At 47.6% G+C, this 15,211-nt stretch overlaps 1 protein-coding gene across 2 annotated transcripts in view; it reads right to left on the bottom strand.

The window, feature by feature from the left end:
* Nucleotides 1–271: 271 nt before the first annotated feature.
* The window catches only part of xkr6b (XK, Kell blood group complex subunit-related family, member 6b), a 27,016-nt gene continuing 12,076 nt past the window's right edge, over nucleotides 272–15,211 (bottom strand). For both annotated transcript variants that reach the window (XM_061754482.1, XM_061754481.1), the window contains 3 exons: nucleotides 7,851–8,047; nucleotides 5,765–6,812; nucleotides 272–1,478 (listed from right to left, as the gene is read on the bottom strand). In XM_061754482.1, the coding sequence (XP_061610466.1) occupies nucleotides 5,842–6,812; nucleotides 7,851–8,047 (1,168 nt within the window). In that variant the 3' untranslated portion in view covers nucleotides 272–1,478; nucleotides 5,765–5,841. The remainder of the gene's footprint in view (nucleotides 1,479–5,764; nucleotides 6,813–7,850; nucleotides 8,048–15,211) is intronic.

Here is a 15,211-nt window from a genome sequence, read left to right as displayed (position 1 = left end):
TTCGAATAAAAATAATAACAATAATAATCATCAAATCCAAAACAGGCTGTGCGTATCGATGATTTGGGTGCTCGCGGCAATGTAAAAGTTGACTTTATGAAGGTTTGCTTTATTTGTACACGAGAAAATGTTCGCAGAAAGCCACTCGGCACCCACAAAAGCTCCAGTTCGAAAGCTTCCAGCGGAACAAGTTGTACGACACACTCGTCACTGGAAAAAAGTCGAACGCGAAAAAAGAGGATGTCATTTATGCTTCCAAGCGTATTATAAATTCACAATTGAAGTTGGATTTTTATTTCAATTACAATGGAACATACAATCCAAAATGTCAACACACAAATGCGGCTGTATTGCACTTTCAAATACCATATTTATTTTTCTCTTCTGGGATGAACAGTCTCATATATGAATTTACAGTAAGGCTTAACATATTTTCAGCATAATAGTTGTCGTTTCCTCTAAAAACCAACACAGAAAAAAACATACAAAATGAACATTAGCACCATATGTTATTAAGAATATTCATATTGTTCTACTAAAACAGGGCAAAAAGGTACAATACTGGACATCAGCTTTGCTTATTTTTTCTCTCCTCCTCCCCATGAATTATTCACTTGTGTTTTATATTTAACAACCACAATGAAATCCTCACACTCTACCATTTTTTTTGTTTTTTTGTAATACGGCATCCATAAAAATCATATAGCCGAGGGAGAGGTTATTCAAATACACACCCACAAGCTATAACACAACCTAGAAATTGAGGGAATATCAAGAAAAGCAACGTTTGTCCATAACAATTTGTAAATTAGCAGCAACTGACGTGACACCCACAGATAGATGCTTCGTTGCAATATCAAACCCATGTTCTGATCAAATGTCACAGCCGAGTCTACGATAATAACAAAAAGAAATAGATACACACAGATAAAAGGACATATAGATGACAGGAAGTTACAACACAGCAATCACGTTCTAGATTAAATAGACTTTTTTTTGTTTTTTTTTTAATTCCATCTGTAGTTTGTGCTCCAAAATCTCTCTTTTCAATGTCCCAGATTTAAAAAAAAAAAAAAAAAAAAAAACTCCTGTACGCTGTAACAACATAAGAGCAAGTGAAGACTATCGCTGTGGCAAATCCCCAAAAAATGGCACCATCGAGAGTTTTGCGGTAGATTGTGTGTGTAGGTTGAGGTGCTGGAGCTGTCGGGCATTCCGTCTTCGTCTTGTTTTTGGACTCACTTGATTCGATGCCCATTGGAAAGCCCCAAAGGTGAACTCGGCGGCCCACAGCGTTAGCACCACTGGACGAGTTTTGTTCAGCACCGGCTTGTAATTGCACTATTTCCTATTGTGTAACAGAGAGTTGTGACGTCAGAGTGTGGCCCCGCTGCTGCACATCAATGCACGAATCAGAGATGCATGCTGGGAGGTGGGGAAGAAGTGAGATGCTCATTGGACCGCTTTCTTCTTTCATCCTGACGGCCAGAATGATTTTTGGAAGAGGGAAGTCAAGACAAAGACATCAAAAAATACTCTTGGCACAACAAATCATTCGAGACCAAACAATGTGTCTAGGCATAGATTCATAAAAAAATAGATATAACAAATCACTGGCCGGAGAGAGTTTGTGGCTATGTGCAAAATCATACTATGTGCGACAAATATACTGGATCAGTGTCACTTGATCAGACATATAGCGGAACCTCTAAATGTCATGTCCCCGTTTGGAATTTGAACCATTTTTCGCTTCTAGTGCACGTATGTGGACGTTTGATTGTTTTTTTTTTTTTTTGTCCAATCGGATTTCAGCCTCGATTGTATTTGTTGCCATGTCAACGTAATCTGCCCAGGGCCTTCGCTATCGCCACTGCTGGCTATAACGCAAAGGAAATTGGCTTTGGCACTGCTTCTGTAAGCAATCAGATTTCAAATTTGTCCTCACAGGGCCAGCCCTCGATGACCGTCACCTTATTTTATTGGTTGCTCAGAGCAAAACCTTTTAGAGGCAGATGTATATTATTTTCAAATGGGAAGTTTTTGTCATGTTATTAGATTAGATATGCATGGCCCGCCACTGCTCAGCACAATATGGCAAACAGTTTGACCGTGGTAGAGCAAAATTGCTTCTGAATTCAAAGCATACTCGGCCCGTCGAGAAGTGCTATTTAAAAATGATCATCAATTCAAACAGATCCGAGGTCGACTAGCGTCCCAGAACCAATCGACTTTATGTGCGAAAAAGCAGGAAAGCCTAAACTCCAGTCGACGACATGCTTTCTTCATCTGCAAAAGATCCTCGAACGAACCGGAAGAGACGACTCGGTCGGTCTGCGAAAGCGCAGAACGATGACCGTCGGCGTGTAAGCCGACAGGGTTTCCAGCAAGGCGCCTTCTGGTTTAGAGCGACAGACAAGCACGGGACTTTCAGGTCTGACACAAGAAACTTAACGAAGTTGGCCTCACAGTTGCCGACTGCCGTGGCCGGACTGAAGCACCCCGAAAGTTAGAAGGCACAACAAGGACTGAGAAGAACGAGCTTCGTGTTGGGGCGCGCTTGCTGTGTGTTTGCGGCTGCTGTCCAAAGACATGGAAAAACGCCTCGTGAACGAGACGCGACAACTTCAACAAAACCTAATATACAGGAAGAGGAGTCTATTGTCGTGTGCTTTGCTCTTCCAATCCTTCTATCGCTGCAATCACCTCAGTAAATCACATCCAAAAGCAAAACCTACAATGGTACCTTGACTTAGGAGTTTGATTTGTTACGTGAACGAGCCAAAACTCAATTTACTCACATAGCAGATCATTTTTATCCCCCACTGAAGTGAATTGACCACTGCATTTGGTTTCTGACTGCTAGAACCCTGCTTACAAGACTGGAGTGTCGAAATGCAAAAACACAGGTTTTGGAACCAGTTGAAGGAACTAAGCCATCCATCCATCCATCTATCCATTTCCATCCATTAGCCGCTTCTCCTCACGCGGGTCGCGGGCGCGGCTATCGTCGGCCAGGAGGCGGGGTACGCCCTGAACCGGTTGCCAGCCAATCGCAGGGCAGGAACTAATCCTATTCTACAAATGAAAACTTGAAGCACCGCTAGATTAAATGTCGACGATCATCTTTTTTCCATAAAAATAAGCCATGAATCACAGTGTAGTTGCACCTGATTTGTACATGTGTCTATGTGTGCAGAGGGCTAGCAGTGTCTGTAGATGCAGAGTGTACGCCAGGAAAACAACATCCACCCCCCAAAAATGCAACAATGTCCCCAGGTTTCACCCAAAAGAAATGGGAGAAACAAACGTGAGGGGTACCAGATGAGGAGTCATCAAGGATGTGGGTGAGCACATTTGTAGGGGTGACAACTGCATTGAGACACCCCTGAGTCTGCTGCTTTAGTGGTCTTGGTTGTTGGTCCTGAGGAACCCCTGTATTGTCTGTTTTGCTTTGTACTTGAATGCTCTGAGGAAACCAGTCACCCGCAAACAACATGGCTGTTCATTCGCTAACTACAACACATAGGAACAACTCTGGCTGCTACGCCGTTTGAAACGCTTAAAGATCCATTCATACTGTAGACTGAATGTTTACTCCACCCTAGGTGACCTAACATTGCAATTCAGGTCTGAACTAAACCTCTGGGTGAAGGCAGACCCTGGATGTTGTTGTTCTTTGGCAGCGGACCACACTGCTCAGTCTCAACTCCGCCATTCAGTTAGCAGACACATAGAATTGTTTCACCGGGGTGTGTTATTGATCGGCGAGAGGGTACAGCAGCAACCAGGGATGGAGTGCAAGGACCCGCATCTACGAGAACGGTGGCAAAGGACCAAGGAGACTTGAGGCACCAGTCAAAAGAAAAACCCAGAAGTACTGTAGGGTTCTAGTAGGAATGCATTTTTGTTCCTCTGGCACCATGGACGCTAATTGACTTCTCAGAGTTCATTATTGGACTCCTAGATCGCACTTCAGTTTGCCAAGGTATGGTTTGGATCAATAAAACCCAATCAGGGTTGCGTTTCCAACGCAAGGGCGGTAGTCTACAGTGACGTGACAATTCTCGTCGACCAATCATTGGACAGCAATGTGTCTAGCGCCACCATACGCAAGCGAAGCATACCGCACCGGGACACGAAAGAAACTAGGCTAGGAATGTTTGAAACTGAAATGTCGAACAATGAGAACCATACGGAACTGCCGGAGTACGGAGTAGAACCATCTAAGTGACAAGCCACACTCATGTAGTCCTCATTGGATTCCAAGGTCTACTGTTTGTGGGTTTTCCCTGGACAAAAAAGGTACAGGTATGATTGTGAGCTGTACATTTCAAAGCAAAACCTCTTGTGGTACCAACCCTGTGAGAAGACACCGAAAGGTACGAGCCACACGAATGGAGTCAGCGGTACTCCTTATTGGACTCCAAGGCCTACGACCGGTACCTTTTCCGGGGCCAAAACGGTATAGGTATGCTCCTAAGCCGTACATTTCAAGCCTACGAAAGTAGAGCTTCTTCAGGTACCGACCACCCTAGTGAAAAGCCACTGTATCCCCAAAGGTATGATCTGCACCAATGTAGTCCACAGGGCTCCGTATTGGACTCTAAGGTCTACTGTCTGTACCTTTTTCAAGGTCCAAAAAGGTACAGGCATATTCCACAGCTGTAAATTGCAAGGGTACAAAAGTAGGTACCAGCCCAGTCACAAACCACGGTTCCCCTAAAGGTACTTTGTTACAAGTCAGCGCGCTCAGGTCTTTCAACACAGTCCTCTTCCATCCCTAGCAAAAAGGAACCCTCTCACTTGAAAACTTTCACAGCATCTGCCATTTTACAGTACGATGTTATCAGGCACGTGTGGCCGTAGAGAAGCAGAGAACTGGCGAACGAGGACAATTGGAGCTCACCGTACAGCGGGTACATTTCTGCCGATACAGCAAGAGACGGCAAGAAATGTACCCGTACAGTTGGAGCATGAAACTATTTTTGGTGGTGGAATACGATTTCATATGATACCTTCCCGAAAGAATAGCCGAGGGGAGTACTCACTCGGATCAAGAGGGTCTGCACGATGAAGCAAGCCATTTGGAATGTGTTTAAAATGCTTCCCGACCTCTTATTTAGAACGTGTGCTCTTTCACTTACATTGGACACCCCTTCACGGTGTTGTAAATTGTGCTGTCACGCTCTTGCCTCCACTAGAGGGCAGTCGGCACAGAAACGATTTCATGAATGGGCGGAACTGATTGAAGGTCAGTGTGCTTCTATTTCCCTTCTATCACCATCCATGATGTGATTACGAGTGAGGATTTGGGAACAGAAATAGCAACAGCTGCAGACTTGAACCAGCTCGCAATTGCCCTACCGTGACGTTTTCCCTCACGTGTGGCCTAAGGGTCTCGGAAAACACGATCAATATGTTTGCATTATTTACATAAAGAACGGCAGTAAAAGTCGGGATGTGCAAAAGACCCGCACCCTCTGAAGTATTCCCGTCAGGCTTTTAGGCTGGTCCCCGCCGTATCAGACGGGGAGGACACATGCGCCTTGCCCTTCACAGGCGTACACAAGTCCAATCAGAGCAATACAGAATAATGCACGAGTCAAATTCCAGAATGAAACATTCATGTTATCTTTACACTCATACACAGCCGGAGAGCGATGTTTCATGTATAAAGATACTGGAGGTTTGTAATATTCTCTCTGTGTTGTGTGTTGGTTTTTTTTTGTTTCTCCAAAAATAAACCACGACTGTCAGATCTCACCACAACGCACTGACTGCCGACGAGCGAAGGAGGACGAGAGGGATGAGTGTCCAAAAGAACGTCCGCGGGACCGCCCTTCAGAACGACGATTCGTACTGCAGGAGTTCGTAGAGGAGGGGGCCATCCCTGTACCTGATGCCCACTGCGTGAGGACTCACGTACTGCAGCACACTGATGGTCCTGCGCAGGCGCCGATCTACAAAGTGTGCGTCCCAGGCTGGGTAGCGTTTCCTGGGCATGTCTATTTTGATGAGGGGACCCTCAGGTCGGATGGGTCGGCCGGACGCATCCACCGGCTCCGTCGACCTCACCTGGAAAACCGGAAGGCAGGAGTCCGCGGCGGTTTCGTCGGACTCCGAGTGCTCCCCCGCCGTGGCCCGCGTGGGTGTCGCTTGGGAGCCCCGCGGGCCCGGCGTGGGTGCCATGGGCTCGGCCTCGGGGGGCAACGGCAGCCCCCAAAGCAGTTCAGCGCAACAGGAGCTCGCCAGGACCCTCAGCCGGGGGCCCTTGGGGTGCAGGACCCCGTAGTAGAGGACCATGCAGGCTACACCTGAGGCAAAGCACAGGAAGACTCCGCAGAGGGCATAAGAGGCGTAGGCGTCAGTGGTGGCTGGGTCACGGTACGCGTACCAGAGCCCGCTTAGGGTGGCGTTCTCTAACAGTACTACGGTGTAATAGACCACCATTCGGAAGCGGGTCCGCCCTTCCTGCACGTTGAACCAGCAGAAGACGTAGACCACCCCCACCACCATGTTGAACAGCACCTCCTCCCACTTGGACATGCAGAAGTCGGTGCCACCGTGGATGACCCAGAAAGCCATGGCGCACCAGTGGAGCACCACGAAAATGCCAAAGTAGATGTGGAAAACGGAGGCAAACAGGGCAAAGGAGAGCACCCGTGAGGAGATGGTGAAGAGACGCCAGAAGAGGTGCACCAGAGCGCCGCGGTAGCTCATGCTCTTCTTGTCGTCGCGGGAGTCGCGCAGGAGTTTGTGGTAGGACGCTAGCACCCAGGCCAAGGACAGGAGGGAGGACAAGACCGAAGAACCTGACACACACAGAAAAAGGTAGAGGTACTTTATTTTGTCACGTACGGCGGAATGTCCGTCCATTTTCTATAGCGTTTGTTGTTATGCGGGTCGCGGGTGAGCTGGAGCCTATCCCAGCAGACTTTGGGCAAAAGGCGGGGCACTGTGATCAGGCCCGACTTCCCCATGAACCCGAAGAAGGTAAGTGGTAGAGAATGGAGGGTCAAATCCACATTCTGTCTCAATCTGTTGTACGGCAGTAAGCTGAGACAGACGGACAGACAGACAGACAGACAGGACGCGGCAGTAGAGACAACAGTTACGTCACAAGCGACGGTATGTTTTGCCACGATTGGATCGCTTTCCTTGCGAAGAAGGTTAGGCTACGGCACACTAGAACAGCACGAGGAGTTTCAGTAAGCGAGGTGATCGTTTGAAATTGGATCCCACATAGTGTCGATTGGGAACTCCACAATAGTCAATTGGCCTGGCACGTACGAGGTGGAAATACCTACGTATTTAGACATTAGCGGTCTTAAAGTCATCACAGCCTTTCGGCCAGGGGTGTTATACTTGATTTCATTGCGGGGCACATCGCGGTTTCGCTTTCGGCGAAAGCACATGAATGTACCACCTCTCGTGCTTAAACGTTTCGCCAAAAATCAGGGCAATCTTGGTTGCAAGGTTATGCGTTTGTACACATTTGGTTCCGTAAGAGAACAAAATGCAGAACAAACCTCTTTGTGTAAACAGGCAAAGATTTAATGAGAGGCCGTTTAAATACCAGCGGAAGGTGTCGTAGTATCGAGCTACTTTTTTCCCACCGTATCGCGCTGCTATACACATCGGCGTGAAGCTGTTTCAAATCAGTCGACGACTTTGACGTGCCGCCGCCCGCACCCGGAAAATGCCTCTTCCATTTGGACAGTCCGCTGGTATACTGCACTATAAAGTTTAGGATGCATCGCTACTTTTTCAAGCTTTCGCAGGATCTGGCCCGCGGACGTGGATTTGACACCTGCGCATTAGTCAGACACCCCAAGCGGCCCCGGTCTTACACTGCTGCCACTCGGCCTTGTTGCTCTGGATCATGATGCAGAGCTGCAGCACCAGCTGGGGGGCGCTCTCCAGGAAGGTCTCCAGCAGTCGCAGCATGTTGACGTCGGCGTACTCGTACATCATGGCCCAGTAGAAGCGCCGCCGGTTCTCCTTCTGCCGGTGGCTTTGGACGCCCAAGTACATGGTGCGGATGTACCTGTGGAGACGCACACGAGCGCTCGGTTCACTCCGACGTGATGGCGGCCGTTCGACACATCCTGTCAAAGCCGGACCTTTGACCTACAAGCGCACCGTTTAATAAGAGTTTCGCCACACCTTCTCGGGCCTCGTGGGGGCTTATTTAACAGTCGCACTCAATGAACAAGCACAAAACAGTTGGAAAGAGAATACTCAATGAGACACTTTGGGGCCCAAAAAAGGTGTGGTGAAACTGTTTTTACACTCTCATACTTTTATTTTGAAGGCCTGACTTTTGACAGGATGTTACGCTGATGTCGCCCTAGCGTGTCAGAGTGTTGCCGAGCAGCCCGGGAGGCTTGTTCCTGAAAGTTCGCATTGTGGAGGCCGTCAGTTGAAACCTTTACACACAATGCGACAGCCATTTGATTGACAAGGTGAGAAACACAATCGGATTGAAGAAAGAACTTGGCGCAAAGTACAAAAATGGCTCCGCCGCTCCCCTCCTCCTGTCTTTTGTATGCCATCAAGAGTCTTCAAAAAGGTAAAAGTGCTCATTTATGCACTTCATTAGTCATTCATATCTAGTTCACATGGCTGTCTGGATGTCAAACTATTGTTATTCCTTATCAAATGTAATGTATTTGTTTTATATTTTTGGATGTCTGGAACAAATTCATTGGATTGACATTATTTCCGACGGGTAATATTGCTTTTGTGCGATTCGGTTTTAGGCAGACATTCTTGAATTTTAAACATATGATAACATCGTCGTCGAATGAAAATCTGCCATCTTAATGCGAACATAATGTGAAACGCCATAGATAGGCTAACATAAATGGACACACACCGTATATTCTTTCTGCTCCGTGGGAACAACGGCCACACGTGGTACCGTATAACAATGAAGAGGTGTCCAAAAAGCTCAACGATTGGTCGAGGAAAATTTGGGGGATTATTACTATAGCTCCAGGCAACGTGAGGCACTGTACACCGAGGTAAAGGCTGCCATTTTGTGACATTTTCCCCGGCACTGGTAAATGTCAGATGGAATCAGCCCACACCAACCACAACGCTCGTCTCCGCCCGGGGAGTCGCGTCGGCCGCAGCGTGTTCCGCTGCTTCGCGGCGCCGCCCTGAGGATTAGCGTCGGCAAAAGCCACGTCGGACGGCGCCGGCGCCAACGGAAATACGCGTGCGCAACAGTGTTACGAGGCGAAAAAGTGCTCATGTTTTGAAATCAAATTGGAGAAATGTGAGGATAAAGTCATGCATTGACAATTCCAAAGATGTTATTCCAGCAATAAGGTCATCGTTTTGTGTCACTAGAGTCATAATAGTCGGAAAATAAATATACAATCATTTGGGAATTACAGTAAATCATAATATTACAAGGAAAGAAAGGAATACTCATGGGACTAACATCAAAATATGAAGTACAAATCTGAATTTTACAGGGATAAAGTATGACTATTATTACAATAAAAAGATGCAATTTTACTAGAATAAAGTCATAATATTAAAGGGGAAAATCGGAATTTTAGGAGAGAAACTTTAACATTGTAATAGCATAAATTAATGGTCAAGCTATTACAAGAAAAAAGTGGCAGGATGAAAGTCAGAATATTCGGATTCAAATTTACACAAATATATCAAAATATAATACATCATCTATATCTCTATATAAACAAGCCAGGCCTAATACAGAATGTTTTCTTTGTCCTCATCATGTGAGGGGAGGAGCTACATTGAGTCAGGGCATAGCCTTGTCTAATAGAAAAAAAGAAACCTTTCTGGAGGGCTTAATTACTCGTTTGGTGATTCCAGAATAGCGGGGGGGGGGGGGGGGGGGTCACTGCCCCGTTAAACGCTTTCAATGCTGCCAGAAGAAGCGGGGCGCACGCGCACGCGCCGCTGTCGTGTTAACACTCCCGTTGTTTCTTTTCCCAAAACAAATGCAAATATTCGGACTCACACGAGCTCACTTGTCAGCTTTTAGGACAGGGGATTTCCTTGGATGAGGTCGGCCCCTTGACCCCCGGCCCCCTCCCATCCGCCGTCTCGCCAGCGCTTTCATAGAGCGCCTCATGAATTATTCGTAGCGCGATTGTAGCCGTTTGCTCACGGCTCGTTCAACCAGTTGCGTGCGTGTGCGGTAACAGCTCGCTGCGCTCGAGTCAGCCGTCTGCTGTGGAGACGCCGGCGACAATCAACATCATCATCATCATCATCATCACGACACTTGCACGCCAACAGCAAGAGAATCACAAGAGCCACACTTCATGCGCTAAAAAGGGAATTTGGAGATTTGTTTCTAAATCTTGAAGATAATTGCTGACAACGTGCAAAGACACAACTATATAGCAGGCCACAGCACCATTTCAGTTTCCCCAATTTTGGGGGCGTGGCTAAAATGGCGCTACCTTACGCACTTTGGGGCGGGGATGAGTCGCCCCTCCGTCCGCACGTCGCAGTATTGCGGTGCAACTGGGACGTGCGGGGACCCCGCTCGTGAGCTAGGTCTCCACCTCGGACAGTCCATCGGCGTCATAGAGCGCCTCGTCGGCCGGGAGTGTGCGCACGTGACCCGGAGAGGGGTGGAAGAGCAACTTCAAAAGTACAATTTGACAGCCAAGAAAAATCTGCCCCTCACATGCAGATTTTCTATTGCTATGATGCTAAGTCCGTTTTTATGCAATTACTTGAATCATTGATGGGATGAGTGATAGAATAATCAACATTTTGGCGACTTGAAATAATGACTTCTCTTTTCTTTTTGTGTCAGTTTTCACTTTGTGGGAGTGGTAAAACTATGTTTGAAAATACTTTTTTTTTTTTTTTTTTTTTTACACGGTCTCTATGTTGCAGCTTTTCACGTGCGCACGAACCCGAAGCGTCCAAATCGAAATGACAGACCCGCGGCGTCGAGGTCGGGACTCTGTTCTGTGCGGGCCAGTCGAGTTCATCCACACCGAATTCTCTCCGGACCTTGCTTTGTGCACTGGTGCACAGACATGTTGGAACAGGAAGGGGTTATCCCCAAACTGTTTGACTCTCCAAAATCTCTTGGTATGCTGAAGCATTGGGAGCTCCTTTATTTCCAACTTTGCGGGAGCAGTTTGGAGATGGCCCCCTTCATGTTCCAACATGAATGTGCATCAGTGCACAAAGCAAGGTTCCTGAAGACACGGATGAGAGAGTTTGATGTGGATGAACCCGACTGGCCTGCGCAGAGTCCCGACCTCAACCCGATAGAACACCTTTGGGTCGATTTGGAGCGGAGACCGAGAGCCAGGCCTTCTCGTCCGACATCAGTGTGTGACCTCATAAATGCGCTTCAGGGAAAACGGCCACACATTTCCATAAACAAGCTCCTAAACCTTGTGGAAAGCCTTCCCAGAAGAGGAGAAGCTGTTATAACTGCAGAGGGTGGACCGAAGTCATATTGAACCCTGTGGATGAAGAACGGGATGTCACTTCCATTCAAGGCAGGTGAGCCAATACGGTGCCCGTTTCAGAAGGCGGAACGCTCAACATGCTTTTTTTCCTTTTTTGTTGCTATTAGCAACCGCTCTCAGGTAGCGCCCGTCTTACAGCGAGTTGAGGCCGACGAAAACGAGGCCTGGACCTCTGCGGGGCTCCCGCGCCTTTGACTCGCTTTGTCGTCGCTGAAGAACACAGATCGGACAAGGAAACTGGGCTCCGAAGCGCCCCCCTCCCAACAAAAAAAAAAACGCTCTAAAAGGAGCTATTGATCATTCGTGCCGGTCATTCAAAGCTATCAGAGGCGACGGGTCAGCGCTGTCCAATATCCGCACGTGTAATTCAATGAGGACCGGCGTTAATGAAATGATTGATTTCATAGGACACATGAAATAAGATCAGCGCAATCGCCGCATCACAGACTTGAAGTGAAGTCTTGAACGGGATCAGGACTCAAAGGAGCCCTGAAGGAGAAGTACACTCAACCCTCATTTCCTCTTTCAATTGAGTTTTTTTTGTTACAGCTTAAATGCAAGCACATCTATGTCGCTCTGCTCATTTGCCAAATTCAGCTCCATAACACAACTCGTGGGGTGAACACAAAAATCATTGATGTTCAACTCGAAACATGCGGTGAGTCAGCGTCGGTACGTTTCTTAATTGCAAATCTGGAAAGAAATCATTTTGTCTTGTTGTTTCATCGTCATAAAAACCAAACATATTACCGTCAAAGTCACATTTCTTTTGGTTTTGTCCACTTGTTGCTCCGAAACCGGTGTTTTTGGAGAGCCTAACGCACGACCCGCTGCTGATTACTAACGAACGCAAAAAGCTACAACGTTTGGGTAGGTTCAGTGATGATCTCGTCGCAGAACACAATATTGTGTGGGTCTTCGTCCAAATGTTCTAAAATGGCTGCAGGCAGGCAGGCAGGCAACATAGGGAGCTCTGCTTTGCAAATGGCCGACAGTGTATGAGCTAGGCGCATCTTATTATGACAATAATAATAATAATAATAATAATAATCATCACAGACTACGGCACGTTCCGGATCTACTTTTTGCGTGATCGTCTCGAGAACGAGCCAACCCCTGCACGAGTTCACGATACTGTGTTATTACAGTGTTGTAACAGTGTTATGATCCCGTTATCAGAGCAAACACGTCGCGCTGTCGTGGCCTCTGGCCAGCCTTCATTCTTTGCTCTTTTGGAGCGAAACAGTCGTGAAATCTTCCCCTTCGTGCTCCAGTTTGGCGGGTGTTCTTCCAGCACAGGAGGATTATGTGGCGGATTAGGAAGAAAAGGCTTTGACCCACTTGCGTTTCAAAGAGAGAACAAAAAAGTGCATGATAGCTGGCTCGGAGTTGCCGTCGCCACTCCACATAATGTTGCTTGTTTTACGTCCTCCACAACTTGACGCCGTCCAACGACGACATTTCATTCAAATCCATTACGTTACCGGGAGGAAACGTGTCATTAAATTACTGTTGCTTTTGGAAATTTCCATCATTGAAAAATATTTGTTTCCTCTCACTTCCTCCTTGGAAAGCAGACGCTTGTGATTGGCTCTCGCTGGTCATGTGCCCTTTTGCCGTAGTCTCAAACATGACATTTTGACAACTATGACCTTGCGGCGCAATCTATTAGTTTGTCTCAGTTTTGGAAAAGGTTCGACGCCTCGTTCCACTTTTGAACCCATCAAAACATTTGACTTGAAGCGTTTCATCGTGGGACTTTTATGGAACGTCATCGTCCAAACCGGCGCCTTCGAAGGGGCCGCGCACGTTCGCTATTGTTACAGGCCCGCTTTAAGCCTTTTGAAATTGGCATCGTTTGAATGTTGTGGTTTTTCGTCTGGCGCGCTTGCAGTTTGGCCGTGCGCACGTTTTTCGGCACGGGCGTGGGGGGGGGCAGGCTGCGACTCGGCACAAGTGACGCTGCGGAGGAGAGAGAAGGAGATGCTGACAAAAAGGGAGGACGGCAAGGTAAACTAATCACTGAGCACGCGAAGCAATTTTCTGGCTGTGTGCCTCGCACTCGCAAGCCCTCCCCTCCCACGTCTTGGGGGCCTCGTCGTTGTCTTCTTACTATTCCGCTCACAAACGGAGTCTGCCTCTCCCCTGCCTCTTTTTACCCGCCGCCCCCTCCGGCTCCTCCCAAATGGACTGCGCCACCGCCGAGGCGGGGGTGGCGGGGGGTTGGTGTAGGAAAGCCGTTTGAGCGTTTATTCCATTATGCTTGAGTCCACTTTAAGGTACTAGTTCCCTTTTTGTCTTCTATTGTGAGACAACTCCGCGCACTAGTACAAAGACCGTCTTACTCATCACGCTGTTCCGCTAGTCAACGACATTTCTGGACGCCGAGAGGAGACCCCCGGTACGACCCGGGACACGACTGGCCCGGGAACGCCTCGGGATCCCCCCCGGAAGAGCTGGAAGAAGTGGCTGGGGAGAGGGAAGTCTGGGCGTCCCCGCTAAAGCTACTGCCCCCGCGACCCGACCTTGGATAAGCGTCAGAAAATGGATGGATGGAATGGAAAAGCAGTTCTTTTGGAGAAACATTTCCTAGTAACCGAATTCCTAAGTGGAGAACGGACAGATGGAATCGTTTGGTTGCTTGCCTGACGATTCCGCTTTTCCATTTGCACGCGAGGACAAGAAAAGAAAGAAAGAAAGAATGAAATACAAATGTCCGCCGGACGACGGAAGCCTCCATCGGTTACTAGGCTAGCTGGGTCGCGATGCTAACATAGCGTCCGAGATGCCAACTCAACAACAACGGCCTCCTCCGACGAGGTTCCCCTGTGCCCGACTCGCCACCGTGTGCCCGATCCACCCACGCTCAGTCCAACTGTTACGTTAGGTAGCGGTGCTTTTGGTTTTGGGATTTTTCTGTTTGTGCATCCTTGGTTGAATAAAAATGCTTGATTTGCTCTTAAGCTCACTTAAAAACAGATCTTTTTTGAATCTCAGTTTTAAATTGCTTGAAATGACAATCTCCTGTTCATTGGAATTTGTATGTGTATGCATTGATTCTGTTGTTGCTTTCTTCTTTTTATTTTCTTTGCAAGGTCGCCTCAGGTGCTCACTAAGGCGCCTATAAATAACACGTATTCATTATTACGATCAATATTGTGTTGGCTCCGCTTTGGGGTTCCAAGTTCTCTAGACGCAATGGTGTCAAACATCTCTGACGATATACACTATAATGATAATGAAATGATATCATTTATCATTTGTATGATTACATTTCCTCACGCAAAGACAATCGATAAGGAATCAGATCGATAAGCGGCAACGATAATGGAATCGGAATGGATGAATTCTCATCAGTTCTCGGCCCCACGCTCTGAATTTCCATGCAAGTGAGGACAATGAACGTGGACCTCCGGCCGAATATCAAGGCTCTCCATGAAAACCTCAAACGGCTTTCCTCAGGCGTGTGCGTGTGCGTGTGCGTGTGCCTGGAGGAGCATTCGATAAGTCGCGCGGGCCCGTGTGCCTGTCTCACTATTTTGCAAGCGCGACAATAGAAGCTCGCGGCAGGCGTGCAAATGAAGCAGAAAAAATCAGATCCGGAATTAAGTTGTGTGTAATAATGTGAAAAAGTATTGAACACGCCGATCTGGTATTTGTTGAATACTTTGAACATAAGCTTGCAGTCCGTGGGCTTCTTTCATGGACCTTGAGTTTCAGTTCTT

The sequence above is a fragment of the Phyllopteryx taeniolatus genome, chromosome 18 (assembly GCF_024500385.1).
Source record: "Phyllopteryx taeniolatus isolate TA_2022b chromosome 18, UOR_Ptae_1.2, whole genome shotgun sequence".
Classification (NCBI taxonomy): domain Eukaryota; kingdom Metazoa; phylum Chordata; class Actinopteri; order Syngnathiformes; family Syngnathidae; genus Phyllopteryx; species Phyllopteryx taeniolatus.
This window is presented reverse-complemented; position numbering and strand designations above follow the sequence as displayed.